At 41.1% G+C, this 23,709-nt stretch overlaps 1 protein-coding gene and 1 pseudogene across 6 annotated transcripts in view; one reads left to right on the top strand and one right to left on the bottom strand.

Annotated features, from left to right (window-relative positions):
- The window catches only part of PIAS2 (protein inhibitor of activated STAT 2), a 90,308-nt gene extending 86,551 nt beyond the window's left edge, over nt 1-3,757 (bottom strand). For all 6 annotated transcript variants that reach the window (XM_032859469.1, XM_032859466.1, XM_032859467.1 and 3 more), the window contains exon 1: nt 3,574-3,757. In XM_032859469.1, the coding sequence (XP_032715360.1) occupies nt 3,574-3,597 (24 nt within the window). In that variant the 5' untranslated portion in view covers nt 3,598-3,757. The remainder of the gene's footprint in view (nt 1-3,573) is intronic.
- Nucleotides 3,758-17,504: 13,747 nt separating this feature from the next.
- On the top strand, nt 17,505-17,921 carry LOC116868854 (annotated as a pseudogene).
- Nucleotides 17,922-23,709: the final 5,788 nt, after the last annotated feature.

Below are 23,709 nucleotides of genomic sequence, written 5' to 3'. Positions count from 1 at the left end.
AAAGCTATATACAACCAACCACTGAACTGAATAATTTCTTCTCTAGCATCTTGAAAGCTTTGAATACATGATGTGTTATCATAATCGTCCTTGACTACTCAGCCCACAATTTCCACTTCAGAGAACTTGCTCCTTCCTTTCCCCCAACCCATCAAGATAATCTCATGAGTCAGGTTTTTGTGCTAGGACTCTAAGCTTCTGGCCAGAGATGATTAGAATAGAAGAGGACCCTCAGCTAAGCTCAGCCAGTCAGATCCTCTCTCTCAGAAGAACTAGAAGAAAGGTGTGCTGGTATTCTATTTAAATGAAAGCAGCAAAGTACAGGGTTGCCATATTCTGCTATGACCGGACAAGACCTCTAGTATTGGCTTACATAGCAGTCTCAAAAACTAAAATCATCTGGCAACCTCTTAAGGTTCCACAGGAGTTGCCTCATCAAATAACCCCCACCCCCACCCTAAGCTTACAAAGCAATGGCACAGGAGTCACCAAAGCACAGTGGGGATGACCTTTCCCAGAATTCCTGACTTCCAGTACAGGAGATGGCATCACCAGCCAGAAGTGACCTGCTCTGGTTATACAAGCCCCTAGGGAGTAGCCCCGAATGATAAAGGATAAAGATACTGGAAATCCTCTCAGCAGCAGCATGGGCAGCCAAATATGTGACATCCAGGTCGGCTATTTCCTCTACCTGCCAAGTTAGTCAACAAACTAATGCTGGCCATTTTTCCTCATCCTTCAATTTACTTGACGATCTCTCTGACCCTCACAGAATATATTCTGAGGCAGAGACCATTTAGAATGTCCTGCATGTTTCTTCCTCTTTCCCTCCTTTCTAATTAGATTTTCAGTCAGCTGTCCTGTTTCCCCTCCAGTATTATATATCACATAAGAAGGGCACCGGCTATTTATCATTGTTTAGTTCATAAATCCCAGGCTGATGGCTAGCAGCACCACATGAACCTGAAGGAAACTACAGAGCAGGACAGCTCGGACTCTGAAAAGCAGGGACTCTAAAGCTGGACATCTGAGGTTAAACATCCCAGGTCTTCCAGCTCAAACTGCGTCAGGTTACTCAAGCTGTCTCAATTTCTTCTGACAATTCTTCTAACAATTCTATTACAATTGTTGTGAGAATCAAACAGGTATGTGAAGTGCTTAGACCAGAGCCAGGCATGTAATAACCACTTATATTATTACGGATATCTATCATCATCATCGTCGTCACTGTTTGAAATGAGGGCAGGGCACGGAGACTGTTCATCTTTAAATGTAGAAGATGCTGCTGAGCAGCTAAGGCGAAGACTGGGGTGGATAACTCTTTTCCAGCATCCATCTGCACACCCTTTCCGTCCTCTGAAAACTCTTCCCAGTCACTCTCTGTTGGGCACCTTATGTGAACTATGAGGGAGTGGCCATCTTCCATCAAGTGCAGGGAGAAGCAAAGACAGCTCATTTACAGAAAGAGATGAAGTGACCCACAAAACAAACTGTAGGGGGCGAGGGTGGGGAGGGGCAAGAGGGAAGGGGAGGCAGAAGGGAGGTGGGGGAGATAAAAGGGGAGAATGGAAAAGGCGGAAGGGACAGGTACAACCAAAGAGAAAAATGCATCTTTGGTTTCCAACCACTTTGCAGTTCCTGGTTCCACCCGAACTTCAGCACTGACTGCCTTCTCTGCCCTAGACTGGTAAATAAATCCTCCTTTTTTTTTCTTTTTTTTTTTAAGATTTTATTTATTTATTTGACAGAGAGAGACACAACAAGAGAGGGAAAACAAGCGGGGGGAGTGGGAGATGGAGAAGCAGGCTTCCCGCAGAGCCGGAAGCCCAGATGGTGCCAGGCTGGATCCCAGGACCCTGGGATCATGACCTGAGCCGAAGGCAGACACCCAACAACTAAGCAAATGGGCGCCCCTTAAATCCTCCCTTTTTATTAAGCTTTGACCAACAACATTTATAAAAGTCTAATGCAAGTCTGGAAAAATTTTCATCAACAAAAAACCTTAGAAGAGAATAAACTATATAGAGATGTTACTATGCAAAATGAAGAGGATACTGCAGGTAAAAAAAAAAAAATTTTTTTTTTTAATTTAACTTCAACATTCAGTCTCCTCAACCAATCCCTGAACCTAATGCATTCATTTATACAGCTGAGGCTCAGGCCTTCTTGTTTCAAAGCTCCACAGGTGTTAAAAAAGCTCTATGCTCTGAGACATTAAAACTCCTACACTTACCAATACGATTACCCTTTTTACCTACTATCATGGTTCTCTGTATAAACTAATATAGAGCATAAAATGCATTAATGTACCATTCTTTTTGAAACAACAGAAGGGAAAATGGCAGGTATTACGAAAATTATAACACATTCTCCCTTTAGATCAGAATCACCAATGCGTCCTTTTGCTGAGGTCCACCGTTACCAGCCAGGTGAACAATCAACATCCTTCCCCTCTCCATCTCTCGCGGAAAAAAAACAATAAATATACAAAACTGAATATTTTACCAGATTCTTCTTTCTTCTTATTTCAAAAAAGTAACCCTAACACCATACGTCTGTTATGCAAAAGGACTGCCGTTAATTTCAAGTTCACATTCATCTCTACTTTGACTTTTCTTTTAAATCAGTGTTTCCGTCCTTAAATATTCCATTTCTGTCGCCCGTAATTCAGCGATCCGTAAAAAATAAAGCCTATTCGTTGACCACCGTTTAGTTTCAATTGAGGACTCTGAAGGTTATCAGCGCAGGGAAAAACATCTTTTCCATTCTACCTCCAGCACACCCATTGTCAAGCCTCTACTATACAAAGATATCAACAATAAAGTTGTGACCTTGTTCTCAGACTAGAAAGAAAAATGCTTTCCCTCGAGCAAAAAGAGTTCACAAACAAACCTCATGACAACACGGCCTTTGCGGGTGTCTTACCACAGCACTAAGAAAATATCAAGGTTTAAGGTCGATTATTAAAGGCAGCGCTCCCAAAAGACCACGCTTCTCTTCAAGAGGAAGCACTGGTAGGAGAAAGGGGCCTTTCTTGTGACAGATCTCACTAAACGGTAGCATCAGCCATAAGAGAGAGGATTCCTAAACGCAACTTCACGTTTCAGAAAACAAGCTCCCACCAAGTGAGTAACGTGTAGACTTCTGAATTGCCACACACACACACACACACACAAACAAACACACACACACACACACACCCCATGAAGGTGGAAAAGCAAATCCCGCTCCCCACCTCAGCCCTTACACGAGAAAGTCGGGTCCCCACGAGCCCCTCCCGACGGCGGCCCCCGCCCCACGCCAGGTGTGCGGACCCCCCGCGGGACCCACCGGTCGCTCGCCCGGGCCCCGGGCCCGCCGACCCCGCGCGGCCCAGGCGTCCTCCGCCGCCTGGCTCCCCTCCCCCGCCCGCGCCGGCCCGGGCGGGCGCCCGTTCGCACTCAGGCCGGGGCTCCCGGCTCCGACAACCGGTCCCCGCGAAACAAGAAGGTGGCGGCCGGCGACGCTGCGGCTTCCCCGCCTCCCCTCCCCTCCCCCGCGGCCTCCACTCCCCACTCCCGCGCCCCCGCTTACCCTCAACTCCTCGAAATCCGCCATTTTACACCACCCGCGGGCGCCGCCGCCGATGCCGCCACAGCACCCCCTCCCGCTGCCGCCAACAACGCCGCCGCCACCACGGCCGCCGCCGCCGCCTCCAGCACCATCCTGCACTGGGCGCCGCTGAAGACGCCGCGGCCGCCGCCGCCGCCGCCGCTGCCGCCGGACCTGTCACGTGACCGGCGCGGGAGCTCCGCCCCCGGCGCGCGCGGGCCCCGCCCTCCGGCGCCCACCCTGCCCACCCGGCCCACCACTTTCCGCCCATGTCTTCCGCCCGGGCTAGCGGCGCGCGGCGTTCAGCTCCCGCCCTCTCCCGCGGCGTGCCGGCCTCCCGCACGCCTTTAGGCGTCGGGCCTGTGGCGATGCCTCCGTCCCGCGCGGCTCCTGCCTCCCCTGGAAGCGCCGGCGCGACTGCGGCGTTACCCGCCGGCCTGGAGGAGGGCCTGGCCGGGGGGAGCGGCGAAGACGACGAAGAGGTGGCCGGGACTCCCGACAGCAACATTTCGGGAAAATTCTAACGGTGCTCTTCCACACGGTGGCTGTAGCCGGAGGAAAGCAGCCGCACATAAAACCATCCCCAGAGTAGTGGCGGAACAATCTAAATGTGGGTGTTGGGTAAGCTCTTGTTCCGATCTAATGGAGCAGGATGGGCGAGACCTCTTTGCTTTGGGAATATCGTCCATGTACTAACCCGGCTGATTCCTTCTGACTTTGAAGGGCGACTGAATGTCATGGAGTGCGGAGTTGAGAGTTGGGCGGTGGAACTGGGGAGCCGTGAAATAAGAGAGCGAAAACAGAGTGCTCAGGAGAACCCTGGTTTTTTAAAAAGTCGAGGGGTCAGGGAAATCAGATAGCTGGGAAAGATGAAATGCCAAGGGCAGAGGAGATGGAAGGATGCTGGATGGCACCGCTGACGTGCTGATAAAGGTTGGGAGAAGATGCTGAGTCAGGCTGCTCAGAAAATTCACTGGACCAAGGCCAGGGGTCAGATTTCCTTGAAGAGGGGGATGAAACCCACCCACGAAAGAACTTTAAAACAATACGATTTGCAAGGTCCTGTTTAATTTGGTTTCTACCTACTGCCTTTTCCCAGTCCTATTTGTTTCGTGAATAAAAGAATGAATGAACAGTATCTAGTTTCCAATGCTGGCTCTCTACCATTAACTTTGTGGTCTTAGCTTGGCTTAATCTTAGCTAATTCTCCGTTGGCCTTGATTTACACGTCAATGGGAGTTTTACATTGTTCAACAGTCATTAAATGAAGGCCACTGTGAACTGGGAGCTTTGAATGGAATGTAATACAAGCCTTGCACCAAAAAGCTTACAAGACATAAGACGGACCAAGATGAACGCAAACTAAGAGAGGCGTGGCCTCACTGAGACTTGTCTGTAGTATTCGTTGTAGGGTTGGGTAGGTTTGACTGCGAAGTTCTAACTGCTGCCTCAGGTCATAACCCAATCATAACATGTCCCATGTCCTTGCCACAGTGATTACATCAGAGCTGAACCTGTAAATGCAACTACAGCTACAGGGCGTTTCCAGGCTTTGCCAATTAGATCAAGTATGGGCCCATTTATTCAGTGATTAGAGGTGAGAGATGAGGAGACCATTTAGCTTATGGAATGTTATAACCATTTTGCTACAATGAGGGGCCAGCCTGAGAACCAACCCATCTCATGGGTAAGAATCTCCCAAAAAAATTCCAGAGTTAACTTTGACACCCCTCCACCTCTTACTCGTCAGTTTTCTTAAGCCAATGCCTTTCTGTTACTGTTTCAGATAGTTTTTCGTAGGTTTTCTATTAGTAGCACCTGAAATAGAATACTACCCTGTCTGCCTGCACCAGATTACTAATTTGGCATCTTTTCTAAACTACTTTAACATTCATTCAATGTTTGTTTAGTGGAAAGCCTGAGTAGTAAAGAGTGAAGGGGATGCTTGTCTCTTTACTGTCACGAACAGTCCAGCTCTGGTCTAAATTTGTATATCCTACTCATGAGATAGAAATCTCTGCACTTACTTGAATCTAACTTTCTTATAATGTGGCATGAAATGTTCTTGGAGCAGAGTTGGGGAGGAGGGAGGTGTAATAATCTCACCACCACTTTAAACCACATACCAAAGTACCACTTCTAGCCACACACACAGAGAACTATTCACCCAGAAGAACACCATTAAATACCATTTTCTCAATACATTTTCTTTTTTTCTTTTTAAGGTTTTATTTTTGAATATTCTCTATACCCAAAGTGGGGATTGAATTTACAACACCAAGATCAAGAGTCACACACTCCACAGACTGCGTCAGCCAGGCATCCTCCTCATGACATTATCTAAGATAAAATGTGTTAACACTTTTTATAGATTGAGATTCTAGGCAATTACTTGACTGCTCTACCTCCTTAGCCTAGCTCCAATTAAAAAACATCAGTATTTAGGGGCGCCTGGGTGGCTCAGTGGGTTAAGCCTCTGCGTTTGGCTCAGGTCATGAACTTAGGGTCCTGGGATCAAGTCCCACATTGGGCTCTCTGCTCTGCAGGGAGCCTGCTTTCTCCTCTCTCTCTCTCTCTGCATGCCTCTCTGCCTACTTGTGATCTCTGTCTGCCAAATAAATAAATAAAATATTTTTTTTAAAAAATCAGTATTTAATGAAACTGTCCCAAGATTACACTACATGAAGTCAAAAGTCTTGGGAGTGACTTTTCCATTTATTAGCTATGTAACTTTAGCAAAGTCAATTTTCTAATACATAAAACAAATGATTATTCCTGAACTCAGAATGTTGAAGGATTAAATGAGATAAAGTATATAACTTTATGAACTTTTAAAGTGATAGATGATAAATCTTTTATACCTAAACAGCTGATAAATATCAAAAAAAGTATAATTAAGAGGCACTCAAAATATACCCAGGTGATATACCCTAATATCTTTGGAAAGGACTCAACCTAGTGGGACCATGCATGAAATTTTGAATTCAGTTCTAAGCACCTGTCTTATTCTTATCCTTCCTACCTCTGAACCAGCAATTCTCTCTGATCTCAACATCTCTCTCTCTCTTTTTTTTAAGATTTTATTTATTTATTTGACAGAGAGAGAGCACAAGCAGGGAGAGCAGCAGGCAGAGGGAGAGAGGGAAGCGGGCTCCCAGACGAACAAGGAGCCTGACTCGAGATTCAATCCCAGGACCCTGGGATCATGACCTGAGCCAAAGGCAGCCGCCTAACCAACTGAGCCTCCCAGGCATCCCAACATCTCTCCTTCCCACTGATTTCTTCCTCTCTCCATATAATCATTTTCAAACCTCCTATAGTGCCAAGCCATCTTTCTTCCTTTGCCTGTCATACATCTATTTTAATCACATTTCTTTAGTCCTTTACACTTTTCCGATAGTGTTTGGCCTTAACATTTACTGAAACTAATATCAAGGAAATTGAACAATGAATTTATCTTTTAGTTTTATATACCCAACTTTTTATTCTGAAATTTTTAAACACCAAGAAAAAAGCATAATACGATGAACATCTGTGTATATTCTAACTAGATTCAGTAATTATTGATATTTGAACAATTTTTATTGATCTAATTTACATACAATTAAATCCTCATATCTTAAGTAAATTCTTCAATTATTTTTGAAAAATACTTATCAAGATACAGAACATGGCCATTACCCCAGAAAGTTCCAAGTTCCTTCTTGCCCCATCCCAGTCAAGGCCCCCACAAGAAGCAACCAATGATCTGATTTCAATAACTACAGTGAGAACTAAAAAATGAAGGAACATTCTCTACTTATTTTTAAATGCTATAATAACTTTGATAGCAAAACTAGACAAAAATTAGTTTTCTCATCTAACTTATAAATACCTCTTACCCTATTAATGCAAGGATGGTTTCACACAGCATACATATTAAGCAACTAGTAATTTGATCCAACTCACCACCTGATAGAACCAAAAAATCTGGGTTTAGGAAAACAGAACCAAATGCTTAATATAAGGAATTATCTAGCCAAAATCTTAGAAGTATTCAGGCAGTCAAACCAAACATTTGTCCTGAAGGTATTTGACAATCTAAAAGCAACATCTATAAAATGAGCTATGACTTTTGGAGGATTGCTGAGCAAGAGAGAAATCTAAACCTAGTATCACAGAAGATGGAAAATCTAATAAACACCCCCTATGTTTAATACGAGGCTCCTTAGGGTAAATATAAACCAGAAGTAAATCAGTACTTCCACAGATTGCAATCAGGTTTAATAGTAATTGTTTATTAAGCTTTCTATATTGAATAAACAGGTCCTAGAGAAGCACACTACAGGCACTAGATAGAAACAATTAAGTCCCCTCCAGATGAAGATATCATGACCCCAAATCTCAGACAACCCTACACAGATAATTTTCCAAATAAAATGACCAGCACATAGTTAAAAATCAGAAAAAGACTGAAATCAAAGCATGCCTACACTAAAAAATTAAAAGTTTGAAAAAATAATCTAGCAGAAACTCTATTCTAGAATTAAGAACTCAATGCAGAGGTTTAATAGTATATTACATACAGTTAAAGAGAAAATAACCAGAACATATGTTGGAAGGCTATTTTAAAAAAATATTTGTATGATAAAGAAAGAGTTGGGTAGGGGCAGCAGGAGAGAATCCTGGAACAGACACCCCCCATCACTGAGCGTGGAGCCCAATTTGGGGCTCGATCCCATGAACCATAAGACCACAACCCCAGCCAAAACCAAGAGTCAGACACTCAACCAACTGAGTCACCCATGCACCCCAGAAGTCTATTTAGAATGAAGCACAGAGAGAACAAAACCAAAAAAAAGAGAAAAAAAAAAGGAAAAATGCATAAGAAAATATCGGAGACATAATTTGAAGCCTAGAAGATGATGTTGAAAAGGTACAACAAATGTTTAATTGGAATCCTCAAAGAACAAGAAAGCCAGAATGAGGCAGAAGTATTATGTGAAGAGATAAAATCCGAGATTTTCTAGACTGATGGAAGAAAACTAGGTAAACCAATAACAAAACCCTTTGCCATCCTGCATGGGTACTTGACTTTCAGTTAACGCTCTAGCTTTGTTCACTGGAAGGGGTGATAGAGGGCTATAATGAACAACAACACAAACAAACAAACAAACAAAAACACCTCTGACTGGCAAATTGCCTCTCAATCAGGAGGAACTTAGTATGAGTGAATTATAAATACCTGATGGGGAGGCCATACTTGGGACTTTCCTGAGGGAGTTCAATTCACCAGTAAAATACAGCAATTTTCAGTTTGTATGCAACTGGGGGCATTACCCTCATGTATTATACAGAACTATCGTGAGAAATAGAATAAATCCATAAGTATAGTGAAGCATTTTACCATGCCTATTTTAGTAATTGATAAAAAAAAAGACAAAGAAAAAATCATTAAAGATATAGATTTTTGTTACAACATAATTAACAAACTTGACCGAGTGACTCTAATGTGCAGAAAATACATTATTTCAAGCATATATGGAACATTTACAAAAATGACATATAATGACAGTAGAGCAAGTCTCAACAATTATAAAAATTGTAATAAACTACACATAACATTTATGGTCTTCACCATTTTTTTTTAGATTTTTATTTATTTATTTATTTGACAGACAGAGATCACAAGTAGGCAGAGAGGCAGGCAGAGAGAGAGGAGGAAGCAGGCTCCCCGCTGAGCAGAGAGCCCAATGCAGGGCTGGATCCCTGGACCCTGAGATCATGACCTGAGCCAAAGGTAGAGGCTTTAACCCACTGAGCCACCCAGGCGCCCCTACCATCTTAACCATTTTAAGTGTACAGTTTGCTGCCCTTAAGAATAGTCACACTGAGGGGTGCCTGGGTGGCTCATTCAGTTAAGCATCTAACTTTGGCTCAGGTCAGGAGCTCAGGGTCCTGGGATCCAGCCCTACGTCTGGCTCCCTGCTTAGTGGGGGTCTGTTTGTCCCTTTCCTTCTGCCCCTCCCCCTGCTCATGCTCTCTCTTTCTCTCAAATAAATAAATAAAATTGTAAAAAAATAAAAAAAATAAAAAAAAACATGGTAATACTGCAGACACTTGTGTGGCTCAGTTGGTTAAGCAGCTGACTCTTGATCTCAGCTCAGATCTTGATCTCAGGGTTGTGAGTTCAAGCTCCACATTGAGCATGGAGCCTACTTAAAAAAAAAAAAGAGAAAGAAAAAAGATAGAATAGTCATACTGTTGTACAACTGTCATCACTATCCATCTTCAGAACTCTTTTTATCTTCCCAAACTGAAACTCTGTACTCATTTAAAAATAACTCCCTATTCTCCTCTACCCCTAACCCCTGGCAACCACCATTCTGCTTTTCCCGTGGAATTTACAGCATTTCTGTTTGTGACTAGCTTATTTCCTTTAGCATAGTGTCTTCAGAGTTCATCCATGTTGTAGCATATGACAGAATTTTCTTCCTTTTTGAGGCTGAACAATATTCCTTTGTATGTACATACAATATTTTGTTTATCCATTTTTCTGTCAATGAACAGTTTAGATGTGTCTTAGTGAGTTTGGGCTACTGAAACAAAATATCACACACTAGATAGCTTGAATATTTCTTTTCCCACAGTTCTGGAGGCTGGGAAGTCCAAGATCAAAGTGCCAGAAGATTTGGTGTCTGAGGAGGGCCCTCTTTCTTGTTTGCAGCTGGCTTCCTTTTTACTGTATTCTTACATAGTGGGAAGACAGAGCTCTAGTGTCTTCATCTTTTTATAAGGGCATTAATCCATTATAGGGCCTCCACCCTCTCAACTCAGCTAAACCCAGATACCATCACAGCGGGAATTAGAGCTTTAACAGATGGGTATTGGGGAAGTGAGGGGGACAAAGACACTCTGTAACAGGTTGCTTCTACCTTTTGGCTATGTGAATAATGCTGCCATTTACATGGGTATAGGGGTGCCTCTTTGAGACTCTACTTTCAATTTTTTTGAGGATCTACTCAGAAGTGGGATGCTGGAGTATATGATAATTCTGTTTTTATATTTTGAGGAACTGCCATACCATTTTCAAAAGTGGCTGCATTGTTTTCCATTCCCACCAGCAATGCACAAGAGTTCCAAATAATCCCCTCCACATGAACACCTGTTATTTTCTGTTTTTCAATAGTCACCATCTTAATAGGAGCGAGCTGGTATCTTATGGTTTTGAATTGCATTTCCCTAATGATTATTAATCTTGAGTGTCTTTTCATGTGTTTATCGGCCACATGTATATCTTCTTTGAAGAAATGTCTACTTGAATCCTTTACCAATTTTTAAAATCAGGTTGTTTTGTTGTTGAGTTTCACTAAATTTAAGAGGATTAAAATCATACAGATTATGATCTGTGCAGAATTATGGTAGAAATCAGTAAGAGATAACTAGAAAATCACCACGGTTTTGGAAATTAAGAATACCCTTCTAAATAACCTATGAGTCAAAGAAAAAAAATCACTATAAAAATTTTAAAAGTACCTGAATGAAAATACAACATACCAAAATCTGTGAGTTTTACCTAAAACCACAGTTATAGGGCAATTTATAACCTTAAACTTACATGTTAGAAAAGAAAAAACACTGGCAATCAGTTGACCTAAACAACTTTAAGTAACAGAATAGAAAAATATCCAAGGAAGGTAAGAAGAAAGACACACTAAGCATAATACAAAAAAACTGATGAAGGGGAAAACTTACATATAATTTGTACACAATGCTTGACATTTCCTCAAAAATTACCAGACATGCCAGAAAACAAGATCAAATGACTAAAAACCAAAAAGGAGATTTATGACAATAGTTTGCACCCTTGATGTGATGTCATGAGCATGGCACTTTACTTCTGCAGTCTTCCTCTCAAAAACCCATAACTCCAGTTTAATGAAGAGAAAAACATCAGACAAATCTCAGTTGATGGACATTCTACAAAGTAATTGACCAGAATTCCTTAAAAATGTCAAGGTCCTCGAAAACAAGGTAAGGCAGAGGAACAGAGCCAAGGGGAGCCTAAAGAGATATAACAACTAAATATGATGTGGCTGAGATGCTGCTACAGAAGGACATTAGGCAAGAACTAAGGTAATCTGAATAAAGTATGAATTTTAGTTAATAATAATGTATCAATATCTGTTCAATAATTATGACATATGTATCATATAAGCACAAGGTGTTATTAATAAGGGAAACAGGTATATGTGAACTCTGTACTATAAGACAACTGGAATCTAAATCTTATTTATCATAAAAATGATAAATTATATTTGATAAATAAAATGTTTATCATTCAAAATTATATTTTCCAAAGATAGAAAAGAAAATTTAATTTTTATTTTATTTTCATCATTTTATCTTTGGGGTATTAGATTTTTTTTAAGATTTTATTTATTTGACAGAGAGAGAGAGAGAGATCACAAGTAGGCAGAGAGGCAGACAGAGAGAGAGGGGGAAGCAGGCTCCCCACCAAGCAGAGAGCCCGATGCGGGGCTTGGTCCCAGGACCCTGAGATCATGACCTGGGCCAAAGGCAGAGGCTTAACCCACTGAGGCACCCAGGTGCCCCGGGGTATTAGATTTTTAAATAACAATTTCAACCTTTATTTTGTTATATTAATTGTATTTTTATTTCTCATAAGTAAGTTAAACTGTTTTATTTGTTAATTTTTTAAAGATTTTATTTATTTATTGGGGGGAGAGAGAACATGACTATACGGGGGGAGGGGCAAAGGGAGAGAGAGAATCTTAAGCAGAATCTGCCCTGAGCACAGAGCCTAACTAGGGCCTCAATCTCTTGACCCTGAGATCATGACCTGAGCCGAAATCAAGAGCTGGGAACTTAACCAAATGAGCCACTCAGGCTCTCCTAAACCCTGGTTTAAATGCTGTTTAATTCCCTTTTAATCTCTAGTGTTCATCCCGTTTTATCTCCTTTTTAAAAATTTTATTAAGTTTTTAATTTCAATTCCAATATAGTTAACATACAGTGTTATATTAGTTTTCAGGTGTACAATATAGTGATTCAGCAATTCTATTCATTAATCAGGGCTCATCACAACAAGTGCACTTTTGAATTCCCATCACTATTTCACCCATTTCCCCACCCTCCTCTCCTCTGGGGACCATCAATTTGTTCTCCATAGTTAAGATTTTGTTTCTCAGTTTGTCTCTGTTTTCCCTCTGTTTTGTTTCTTAAATTCCACACATAAGTGAAATCATATGGTATTTGTCTCTCTCTTATTTCACTTAGCATAATACCCTCTAAATCCGTAAATGGTTTTGTAAATGGCAAGATTTCATATTTTTATGTTTCACTATATGTATGCATGTGTGTGTGTGTGTGTGTGTGTGTGTGTATACCACATCTTCTTTATCCATTCAACTATTGATGGACACTTGGGTTGCTTCCATAATTTGGCTATTGAAAATAATACTGCAAAAACATAGAAGTGCAACTTTTTTCAACCTAGTGTTTTGTATTCTTTGGGTAAATACCCGGTAGTGTGATTGTTGGATCTTGGGGTAATCCTATTTTTAATTTTTTGAGCAAATTCCATACTGTTTTCCACAGAGGCTGGGTTGTACCAGTTTGCTGACACTTCAACCTTTAAATGATTGTAAAAATGTGAAATTAATTTTCAGTTGTATCCATAAGAATTTGAAGACATTGTCATTAAAATGTCTTGATCAGGGAGTATAGACATTTCAAGCACTAAATCTGCTATGGAAGATCTCTCAAACTTTTTATTAACTTTTTCGGGAAGTTTTATGCAAGTTTAATACATTATGTTTTCCATAATGCTTTAGTATTCCATTTTTTTCTTAGAAGAAAACAGTAATGAGTTTTTGTTTTGTTGTGTTTTTGTTTTTGTTTTTGTTTTTACCAAGGCTGTTGAGGTCCCTGAAGCCTTCCTATAGCCCCTAAGTCCTTTCTAGTTCAACAACATGCCACAGAAATTTTATCACTTTCTTCATGAGCTATGACCTCAGAAAGGCTAGGAAGAATTCACCTAGAGAAACTCTTATACCTTCACATGTGTGGTGGGAGATATGTATAAGGGTATTCATGACATCACTGTTTGTAATAGTGAAACACTGAAAACAACTTATCTTGTCCATCAAGAAAGTGGGTATATACATTGTGCTAGATGCCTGAAAAAGAATTCTATGTGTATAGAATGAGAAAAAAATGAATAAGCCAGAGTTAATATGAAAGGAAAAAAATTAAGTCGGAAAAAAGTTATATATCCTTTCTACAAATTTTTCCAAAGTATGAAACAATGGTATATACTTATGGATATATACATATGTGATAGAAGTTCAAAAACATGCATGTGAATGCCAAATACCAAAACCAGGACAGTGGGTACCTCTGAGAAGGGAATGGGATCTGTGGGGTATTCTGGGAGATTCTACATTTATAAAGATTTTTCTTAAAACAAACAAACAAACATACCCAAAACAAATGTGGCAGAGTGTTAAGCTATGACAGATTTGGAAGGTAGATATACCAACCTACTTTTCTTTAGGTTTGCGTACTTGAAACATTTCATCATAAGACAAAACACAAAATACATCCTAAATCTGCTCATTCTTTCCAACTTTCTGGCCCCTCAGCGTGAATGGCTGGAGTAGCCTCCTGTCTTGTTTCCTTGCTTTCTATCTTGTCCCACTGCGATTATTCTCCACACAACAGCCAGTATGGCATTTTATAAATATAAATCTGCTCTCACCAGCCCCCGATGCAAAAACCTTTCCATGTGTTTATATAACTCTAAACATAAAAACTAAGTTCCTTACCATAGGCCACAGGCCCTAGTCTCATCTCCAACACTTAGCTCTTAGTCTTCCTCCACTATCATTATTTACCCCCTCAAACTGTTTTATTTTTCTTTTGGATCTTCTCACTACCTCAGATTATATTTATTCCTGGTTTAAGGCTACAATTATTCCCAGAGTCTCCAGCTTCCACTAGAATATGAATTCCATGAAAAGTGGGAATGTTAAGCTCTGCTGTATCCCCATTGCTAAGAATATTGCTTGACTCATTAAATGTGACGGGTTTTTTTTTTTGAGGAATGAATAACTGATTTCTTTTTCATTCAAAAAGAAGAAGAATGACACTTCAGTGGTTTAAAAAAAGATATAATCAAATGCATGGAAACTGAAAATTACAGGGTACGCTGTCAACAATGACAACAGCTAAGACTCATTAAGTGCTCATTATGTACCAGGCATTGCCAAGCACTGGGACCACATACTTCTTGGGGAGCATGTCAGCCTTCCTCTCCTTCTCATAGGCCTCCAAAACCTATTTGCGACGTGGAAGCCTCCTCCCTAGTCACAGCTTATTGGATCCATATCGAACGCTGGGGAAGAAAAGCCCATCTGTTAGCCAGGAGGAAGCAATCAGATTTTTTTCTTGAAAATTATGCTGAGAGTCGTGCAGGCTGAACAAGTCTGAAGATGAGTCATGTTGATGGCCGGACGTTTTTGAGTGAAGGGGACAGCTGTTGAGGTCCCTGAAGCTGCAGTTGTATCTGCCCTTTCTGGACCACGTTACTCAACATTTCCTGGTTTTCGCTTTTGGTTTTGTTTTGTTTTTTTTTTTTTTTAAGATTTTATTTATTTATTTGTCAGAGAGAGACACAGTGAGAGAGGGAACACAAGCAGGAGGAGTGGGAGAGGGAGAAGCAGGCTTCCTGCTGAGCAGGGAGCCCGATGCCATGCGGGGCTCCATCCCAGGATCCTGGGATCATGACCTGAGCTAAGGCAGATGCCCAAAAACTGAGCCGCCCTGGTGCCCCTGTTTCCTGCGCTTAAAGACATAGTTACCCCTCTTTCCTTCCATGACACCCAGTTCCTTCATTTTTAAAATTAGCGTAGGTAAGTCTTTTTGTTTTGTTGATGATTCGTCCTAAGAACAGAGAAGTCAACCATCTCTTCATCAAGGAAACTTAACTAAAACAGTGTTTCCCACGTGTGGTCTCATTTAATTCTTGTAACATTATGAGAGGGTATTAGTAGCCCCATTTTCCAGATGAGGAGACAAGGCTTGAAAAGGTCCAAAAACATTCCTGAAATCACAGAGCAGTTGAGTTTCCAATCCTGGCCTGTGTGACTCTGGAGAGGAGCCCAAGTCACTCCGTGTGGCTGTGGGAAGGGTAGCAGGAGGACTGTGGTGGAGATGTGGTGAGGAAACCAGAGCTAACATTTTATTTTATTTTATTTTATTTTTATTTTCATTTACTTTTAAAAAGTATTTATGTATTTATTTGTCAGAGGGAGAGAGAGAGAGCACACAGCAGGGGGAGCGGCAGGTCGTGGGAGAAGTAGGCTCCCAGCTGAGCAGGGAGCCCCATTTGGGACTCTATCCCACGACACTGGGATCATGACCTGAACTGAACGCAGAGGGGACTCAACTGAGCCCACCAGGCATCCCAGAGCCAACATTTTAATATCATCCAGGGCGATTTAGAAAATGACGTTGACAATAGTGTGGGGCAAAACCCAGAATTCATTCTGTTTTTGGATAAGATCCAGAAAAATTTTATTCTCACATTTCAACAATCGTTGGCATAGAGAGATTTCTATTGACACAGAATGACTATATGATTAAAATGTTTTCTCTCCCCATTGACAGAGTTGGCAGGTTATAAAGAATGGCAGGATTTTTTTTAGAAACATGAAAAATGGAGTTTTAATATATTTTCGGAGATGACTTATAGTTAGTTGACTGTCACAGTGTTTGCAGTGTGGCAGGTATATTTCTTGTTGTTCTCGGAAACTCCCCCTCATTCTCGAATGCCTTGAGAAGCCGTACCGAAGGTCGCTTGACATAAGTGAGGAAATCCAAAGTGTTTACTTGGGGAAGTGCTAGGGGAGAGAATGGGATGGGGATTGATGGATTAAAGTATGATTTGAAGAGAGTGATCAATAAATCAAGTTTATGATTTAAAAACACTCAGAATTCACTTTATAGAACATCCTCGCTGGGGAAGAAAGAGTAAGCAGAATAGCTTGTTTTTGCCAGCTGAAGTTGGACAGTGTTTTCAATGCTTCAGAAATTAATACGCCTTAGGGTGCCTGGGTGACTCAGTGGGTTAAAGTCTCTGCCTTCGGCTCAGGTCATGATCTCAGGGTCCTGGGGTCAAGCCCCACATCAGGATCTCTGCTCAGCGGGGAGCCTGCTTCCTCCTCTCTCTGCCTGCCTCTCTGCCTACTTGTGATCTCTGTCAAATAAATAAATAAAATCTTAAAAAAAAAAAGAAAGAAAAAGAAAATAGTATGTCTTGAGGAAGAAGCGGTAAGCTTGCGCTCTACCTCACAGACCTCAAATGACACAACTTGGAAGCATCATTAATGTGTGCATCAGACACAGTTTTGTTACCTTGGTCTTTATTTAGACTGTTTAAAACTCAAGCACAAGGGGCGCCTGGGTGGCTCAGTGGGTTAAGCCTCTGCCTTCAGCTCAGGTCATGATCTCAGGGTCCTGGGATCAAGCCCTACATCGGGCTCTCTGCTCAGCGGGGAGCCTGCTTCCCCCTCTCTCTGCCTGCCTCTCTGCCTGCTTGTGATTTCTTCTCTGTCAAATAAATAAAAAAAAAAAATAAAAAAAAAAAACAAAACCAAAAACCTCAAGCACAGGAAATTTTATTGTGTTTTATAAAAGAAGGGAAAAATATATTTTTCTTAGAAAATGGAGAATTTTTCTCTTCTCGGTAGGTAGTAGTACTTTGGGAAACAACACATTGGTACATTAAAAAAATTGGTTCTGAGAACAGGAAACCTGCCATTCGCTCACCTCCCACCTTCACAGGGCCTGGAGTTATGACTGCACCAGAAAAGTAGAGGAGGCTGGGGCCATACTGTCTTCCCATTGAGATGTCCACAGGTGTGCCAGTGAAGGTCCTATATAAGGCTGAAGCCCCCAAATGAGAGACAAACACCGGTGAGGTGCATCATGGGAAGCTCAGAGGCAGAGGACAACAGGAACTGCCAGATGTTCAATATCACAGTCCCCTCTAGAGATGCCAAGTGGCCCAGCCAGACCAGGTATATCTGTGGCAGCAACATCTTTCCGAATTTCCCTGACATGCTGAAAAGTGTGCCTATGTGAAAGAGTGTAAACAAACAAACAAACAAACAAAAAACAAAGGCTCAAGGGACCAGCTGTGGAAAAGGTCCATGTGGCCCTGAGAGGAAAAGGGCATGGAATGGGGCATGGAAACATCTTCCAGTGGCAAAGATAAATTTATCTGTTGAAAGGGGGTGGGTAGAGGTGAAAGGGATTATGAGTACACTTATCTTGATGACAACTGAGTAATGTATGGAATTGTTGAGCCTTTATATTGTATACCTGAAAGTAATATAATACTGTATGTTAACACTACTGGAATTAAAATTTTTAAAAAAGAACAAAAATTATCTGTGGAACAGAACTTTGCCCTTATTTTTTTCTTTTAATTAATCTGGATTGGGGATGGAGGGTGTGCACACTTATGTATATTCTAGGTACTAATCTAAGGATAAGTTTACTCCCCAGAGGACATTTGGCACTCGGCCACGCCTGGAACATTTTTGGTTGTCACAGTTCTGGGGAGTGTTCCTGATATATAGTGGACAGAGGGCAGGGATGCTGCTAAAACATTCTACTAAGCAAAAATCAGTCCCCCACAACAAAGAATTATCTATCCCAAAATGTCAATAGTGACAAATTTGAGAAACACCACCCTAGCCCAGCAAATCTAGCTAGCAGAGAATTTCAGTGAGAAAAGCTGAGTTCCTCTCTTTTTTTTCCTTTTAAGTAAACTCTATGCCCAACGTGGGACTTGAATTTACAACCCTGAGATCAAGAGTCACGTGCTCTATTGACTGAGCCAGCCAGGAGCTCCTGAGTTTCTTTCTTAAAGGGAAAACATGCGTTTGTGTTTACTTTTTCTTTTAAAAGTGGTGGCTTTAATTAAAACGAATTTTAAGACAGGGCAAGAGAAGATTGGAGACAAATGCTTCAAGATGAAGGCTTTGGATGATCTGGAATACCACACAGGATTTTGTAACTATAATGTGTAAGATCTCTGGTCTAGAAGACTAACTGTAGAAGTAACTCTGTGGGTAGGTGATGTCTAAAGACCTCATCTGAGAATCTCCCCTCTCAACCCTTAGAGCCCCTGCCTCATTATTCTTCATCTAGAACATTTCCATAGTTTCCTTTCTGAACTTCCAGCTCCTGGCAGTCACCTTTTCAAAGTCCCCTTAATTTCTGAAGAATATTTTCACTAGATATAGAGTTCTAAGTTAATGATACTTTTTTTTTCTTTTAGCATATATAGAGTTGTATTTCTGTAATCATCTGGATTCTCAGGTTGTTCCCATATCTTGGCTGTTGTAAATAATGCTGCAATGAACTTGAGGGTACAGATATCACTTCAAGCTGGTGACATCATTTCCTTTGGCTATATATCCAGAAGTGTAATTGATAGATCAAATGACAGTTCCATTTTTAATTTTTTGAGGCAACTCCATACTGTTTTCCACAGTGGTTGTACCAATTTATGTTGCCACCAAAAGTGCATAAGGGTTCCCTCTTCTTTGTGTCCTTGCCCACATTTGTTATTTGTCTTTTTAATAATAGTCATTCTAACAGGCATAAGATATATCTCGCTGTCTTTTTGATTTGCATTTTCCTGATGATTAGAGATGTCGAGTACTTTTCATGTACTTGTTCATTTGTATGTCTTCCATTTTTTATTTTTCTTTTTAAAGATTTTATTTATTTATTTGACAGTCAGAGATCACAAGTAGGCAGAAAGGCAGGCAGAGAGGAAGGAGGAAGCAGGCTCCCCACAGAGCAGATAGCCGGACGTGGGGCTCGATCCCAGGCCCCTGGGATAATTAGCCAAGCTGAAGGCAGAGGCTCTAACCCACTGAGCCACCCAGCGCTCCTGTATCTCTTCCATTTTTTAAATTGAATTGTTTGGTTTTTGTTTTGTTTTTATTTGCTATTGAGTTATGTAAGTTCCTTCTATAGTTTGGATATTAACCCCTTAGCAGAAAGATGGTTTGCAAATATTTTCTTTCATTCAATAGGTCGTCCTTCCATTTCATTGATGATGTTTTCTGTTGTGAAGAAGCTTTCTAGTTTGCTGTAAGCCCTATTGTTGATTTTTGTTTTTGTTGCTTGTGCTTTGGTGCATATCCAAAAAAAAATCATTGCTAAGACTGATGTTAAAGAACTTTTTCCTATTTTTTCTTCTAGGAGTTTCATGGTTTCAGGTATTATGTTGAAGTTTTTAATCCCTTTCAAGTTAATTTTCGTAAATGGTGTAAGATAAGGGTCCGATTTCATTCTTGTGCATGGGAATATCTAGTTTTCCCAATTTATGGGGGTAGGCATGCTGGCTTCATTCAGGAGATGCCATTTATTAAAGAGACTGTCCTTCCCCCATTAAGTATTCTTGGCTCACTTGTCAAATATTAGTTGATCAAAATGCATTTCTTTTTTCTTTTCTTTTTTTTTTTTAAGATTTTATTTATTTATTTGACAGAGAGAGAGAGAGAGATCACAAGTAGGCAGAGAGGCAGGCAGAGAGAGGGGGAAGCAGGCTCACTGCTGAGCAGAGAGCCCAATGCGGGTCTTGATCCCAGGACCCTGAGATCATGACCTGAGCCAAAGGCAGAGGCTTAACCCACTGAGCCACCCAGGCACCCTGATCAAAATGAATTTCTTAATGTGAGTCTTGGTTAGAAAAGTTTGAAAGCCAGTGGTCATGTGAAGGAGATTCCTTAGAAAAAATTACATTAAATTTGGAAATAAAGCAAAACAGTACAGCATGACCTATCAATGTCACACTAGAACCATGTTTAGGAGGCCCAACCTCTATCCAATAGGACTTTCTGTGATGGAAATGTTCTACATGTGTGGCTGCTCGGTATATCAGCCACAAGCTACATATGACAACTAAATACTGGAAAATGGGGCTAGTGGGACTGAGGGATTGAATTTTTAACTTTAATTTAATTTTAATTAAAATTAGAATGTAAATGGTCAAAACTAGAGGAATGTATCTATGCCCCTTAGAAAAAATTCCAAAGGCTATGATTGTATTACTCTGTAGAACATTAACGAGTTTTGTATTTAACCCAGCAGTCTTTTTTTTTTTTTTAAAGATTTCATTCATTCATGACAGAGAGAGAGAGCAAGAGAGGGAACACAAGCTCAGAGGAGCTGGAGAAGGAGAAGCAGGCTTGATCCCATGACACTGGAATCATGACATGAGCGGAAGGCAGCCACTTAACTGATTGAGACACCTAGGCGCCCCATAACCCAGGTCTTATTCTAACTTTGTTCTCTTGAAAGGCCTGTGAATATCTGGTACCTCAAAATGCTCTTTAAACCACTTTTACCATTTCACTGGCTCCCTCAAGGACCTAAGGGACATCTTTGCCATGTGTCCATTCATATTAAAGAGAATTCCATTTTGAAATTTTTGAAAATCATGTCAACAAAACAATAAGTGCAACAGGAAAGGTATGTAATGAAATAAGGAACAATTTTCTCTCTGCCTAAATTCTGCCTGGGGTAAGTGTAGTGATTGGTGCAGTCTGAGCTGAGTCCTAGGAGACAATACAGGCTTTTGTTAGGCAAATGAGGTGAGAGTGATCCTCTAGGCAAAAGAAACTGTTCAGGAGTAGTTCACAAATTCATGTAATCTGGGGATGGGGTTGGGGGGTTTGCCTCGATTGGGCTGGGAATGACAGGTGAAACTGGACAGGGAGGGTAGCAGCATGGCATAGTGGAAAGGCAGATTGGCTTCATTCAGGAGATAGTTTTGCATCCTAACTTTATGTTGTTGGATAATTTAAGATTGGCTAATTTGGCTCTTTGAGCCCATTTCCACAACTGTAAATTGGGAGTGTTAATGACTTCTGCATGGGGTGTTAGGATTAAATTAGGTAACCACATAAGTCACATAGTGTGTTTTCTGATGCCATAGATGCTTCATAAATTATAGTTATTATCTAATGTGAGAGTGGTCAACAGTTTCAAATGGTGCTAAGTTTAAATAAGATTTAAAAAAAGGTGTAAAATAACCTATAATTGGCTTTCCTAATTAGGAAGTTATTGAAGACTCTGATAAGAACAGGTTCAAAAGAGGAGGGGCAGAATGTGTTGAGAAATGGATGGGAGGTGGCAAACGGAAGAAGACAGTCACATGTGAAATTATCAAATCAGAATGTTGTGTGTACATCCCAGAATATCACAAAAATGTCACAGGACTAATAAAAGATATGAATACCCAGATTGAAGGTGTATAGGATCCCTCTCTCTCTCTCAGTGATTGGTTAAGTTCCTGGTTTAAAGGAGGACTATGGCCAAAAATCTCCCTTTTTGGACTTCTCATTCTTATAGCCTTATTAATCTTAATGTGTTGCCTTGTTCGATGTTTCTCTATTTGGTGCCCAGACTCCATTGCTAAAATGACTTCACGATGACAGATGATCCTTACCACGCACAGAGACACTTCTTCACTGGGAGCGCTGGATTCAGCTGCCTCTGTCTTTCTTAACTCCCTACACATTGCTCAACTGATCAATGTTGACCAGAGTAGGTAGGGACAACTCTACACCCCTATTCAGCAGGAAGAAGTTACAGAAAATGAGACCTTCCACCTTCAACTACCTTAAAGATTTAAGGGTCAAAATTGTTCAGGGGGGAATGATGTGGGAAGCAGAGGCAGAAGAATAATTAAATTTCCTTACCTACTGACAAGCCCTTAAAACAGGCAGAGTGACCTCCACCTTAAGGCTTTGCTAAGGGCAAAGGACAATCCTAGCCTGACAAACCCCTACCCCCAACCAGGATCCTGTAAGTCTACTTTAACAATTCCTTTAGGAAACTTTTATCTCTAAACCACCAAGATAGGGTCACAATCATTCCCAAGCATATAGCCCACGGATATACATCTAAAGGGTCTCACTAGAGGGTTTTATTACCGGTAATGAATAACCTTTTCCCCAGAAAATAGCTAGCCCCTCAAGGTCCTAGAAACCTTGCTTCCAAAATTCTTTAGAGACTTACATCATCCCTAACCCCCTCCCAATTTACAAGTATATAATAGACCACTCCTCACCCTGGGGCAGCAGCTCTTCCTGCCCACCAGTCCTGTCCCCGTACTTTAATAAACCACAATTTTGCACCAAAGATGTCTCAAGAATTCTCTCTTGGTCATCTGTTCCGGACCTCACCCCTAGTCAGTCTTTTCAAAAAGCTTGAAGTGAATGGAAGAGAGGGGATTCAATTCAGCAATTATACGATGAGAGATCTGGTGTTTTGCTTTGTTCTGGTTTTTTTGTTTGCTTGTTTTGTTTTTTTAGATTGAGGAAACTGGATTTTTTTTTTTTTAAATTCTAAGGGTAGAGAATGCAAGAAGCAGCCCGAAGATAATGAAGAGGGGATCGTTTAGAATAAGATTAACAGCAAGCGGAGACAGAAGGCAAAGACACTGAAGACACAAAATAGTTAACACATGAAGAAAATGGAGCAGAGGAAAATGTCAAGTCCCTGTTTGTCCGCTTTTAAAGAGCATAGGTCCAGAGCGAAGGGAGTTGGAGGAGAAGGGAAAGGTTGACGCACACTTTGCATCCCAGAAAGCCTCTGACAGCCAAAGTCCATAGCAGATTCTTCCAGTCTAAAAGGACCACTTGCAGACATTTCAAAGTAAAGCAGAACGTTCCTTCCAAACGTTACCTTAATAAGGGGGGGGACGGCGGGGGAGGGGGGAAGAGATGGGGACCTGGAAAAGACAGGGTGTCAAAGTGTAGTCTTGGGAACGTAAGCGCTGGGTCACAAAGGCCTGGACAACAGCCGAAATCAAGGACAAATAATACGATACATAAACTTGGTAACCTGGCATTTTAGAGACAGAAATGACCCGAACCAGAAAACTTCAAGCCCCGCCCCAAACCCTGTCAATCATCCCCCCTCCCTCTCTTGATTGGTCAGTGCCCTGCAAAGGCTTTGGATGAAACGTGCTTATTTTAATATTGATTGGCATGAGAAAGAATCCATCTTTGCCCAGCGATTGGC

The sequence above is a fragment of the Lontra canadensis genome, unplaced genomic scaffold (assembly GCF_010015895.1).
Source record: "Lontra canadensis isolate GAN:19392208 unplaced genomic scaffold, GSC_riverotter_1.0 scaffold17, whole genome shotgun sequence".
Classification (NCBI taxonomy): Eukaryota; Metazoa; Chordata; class Mammalia; order Carnivora; family Mustelidae; genus Lontra; species Lontra canadensis.
This window is presented reverse-complemented; position numbering and strand designations above follow the sequence as displayed.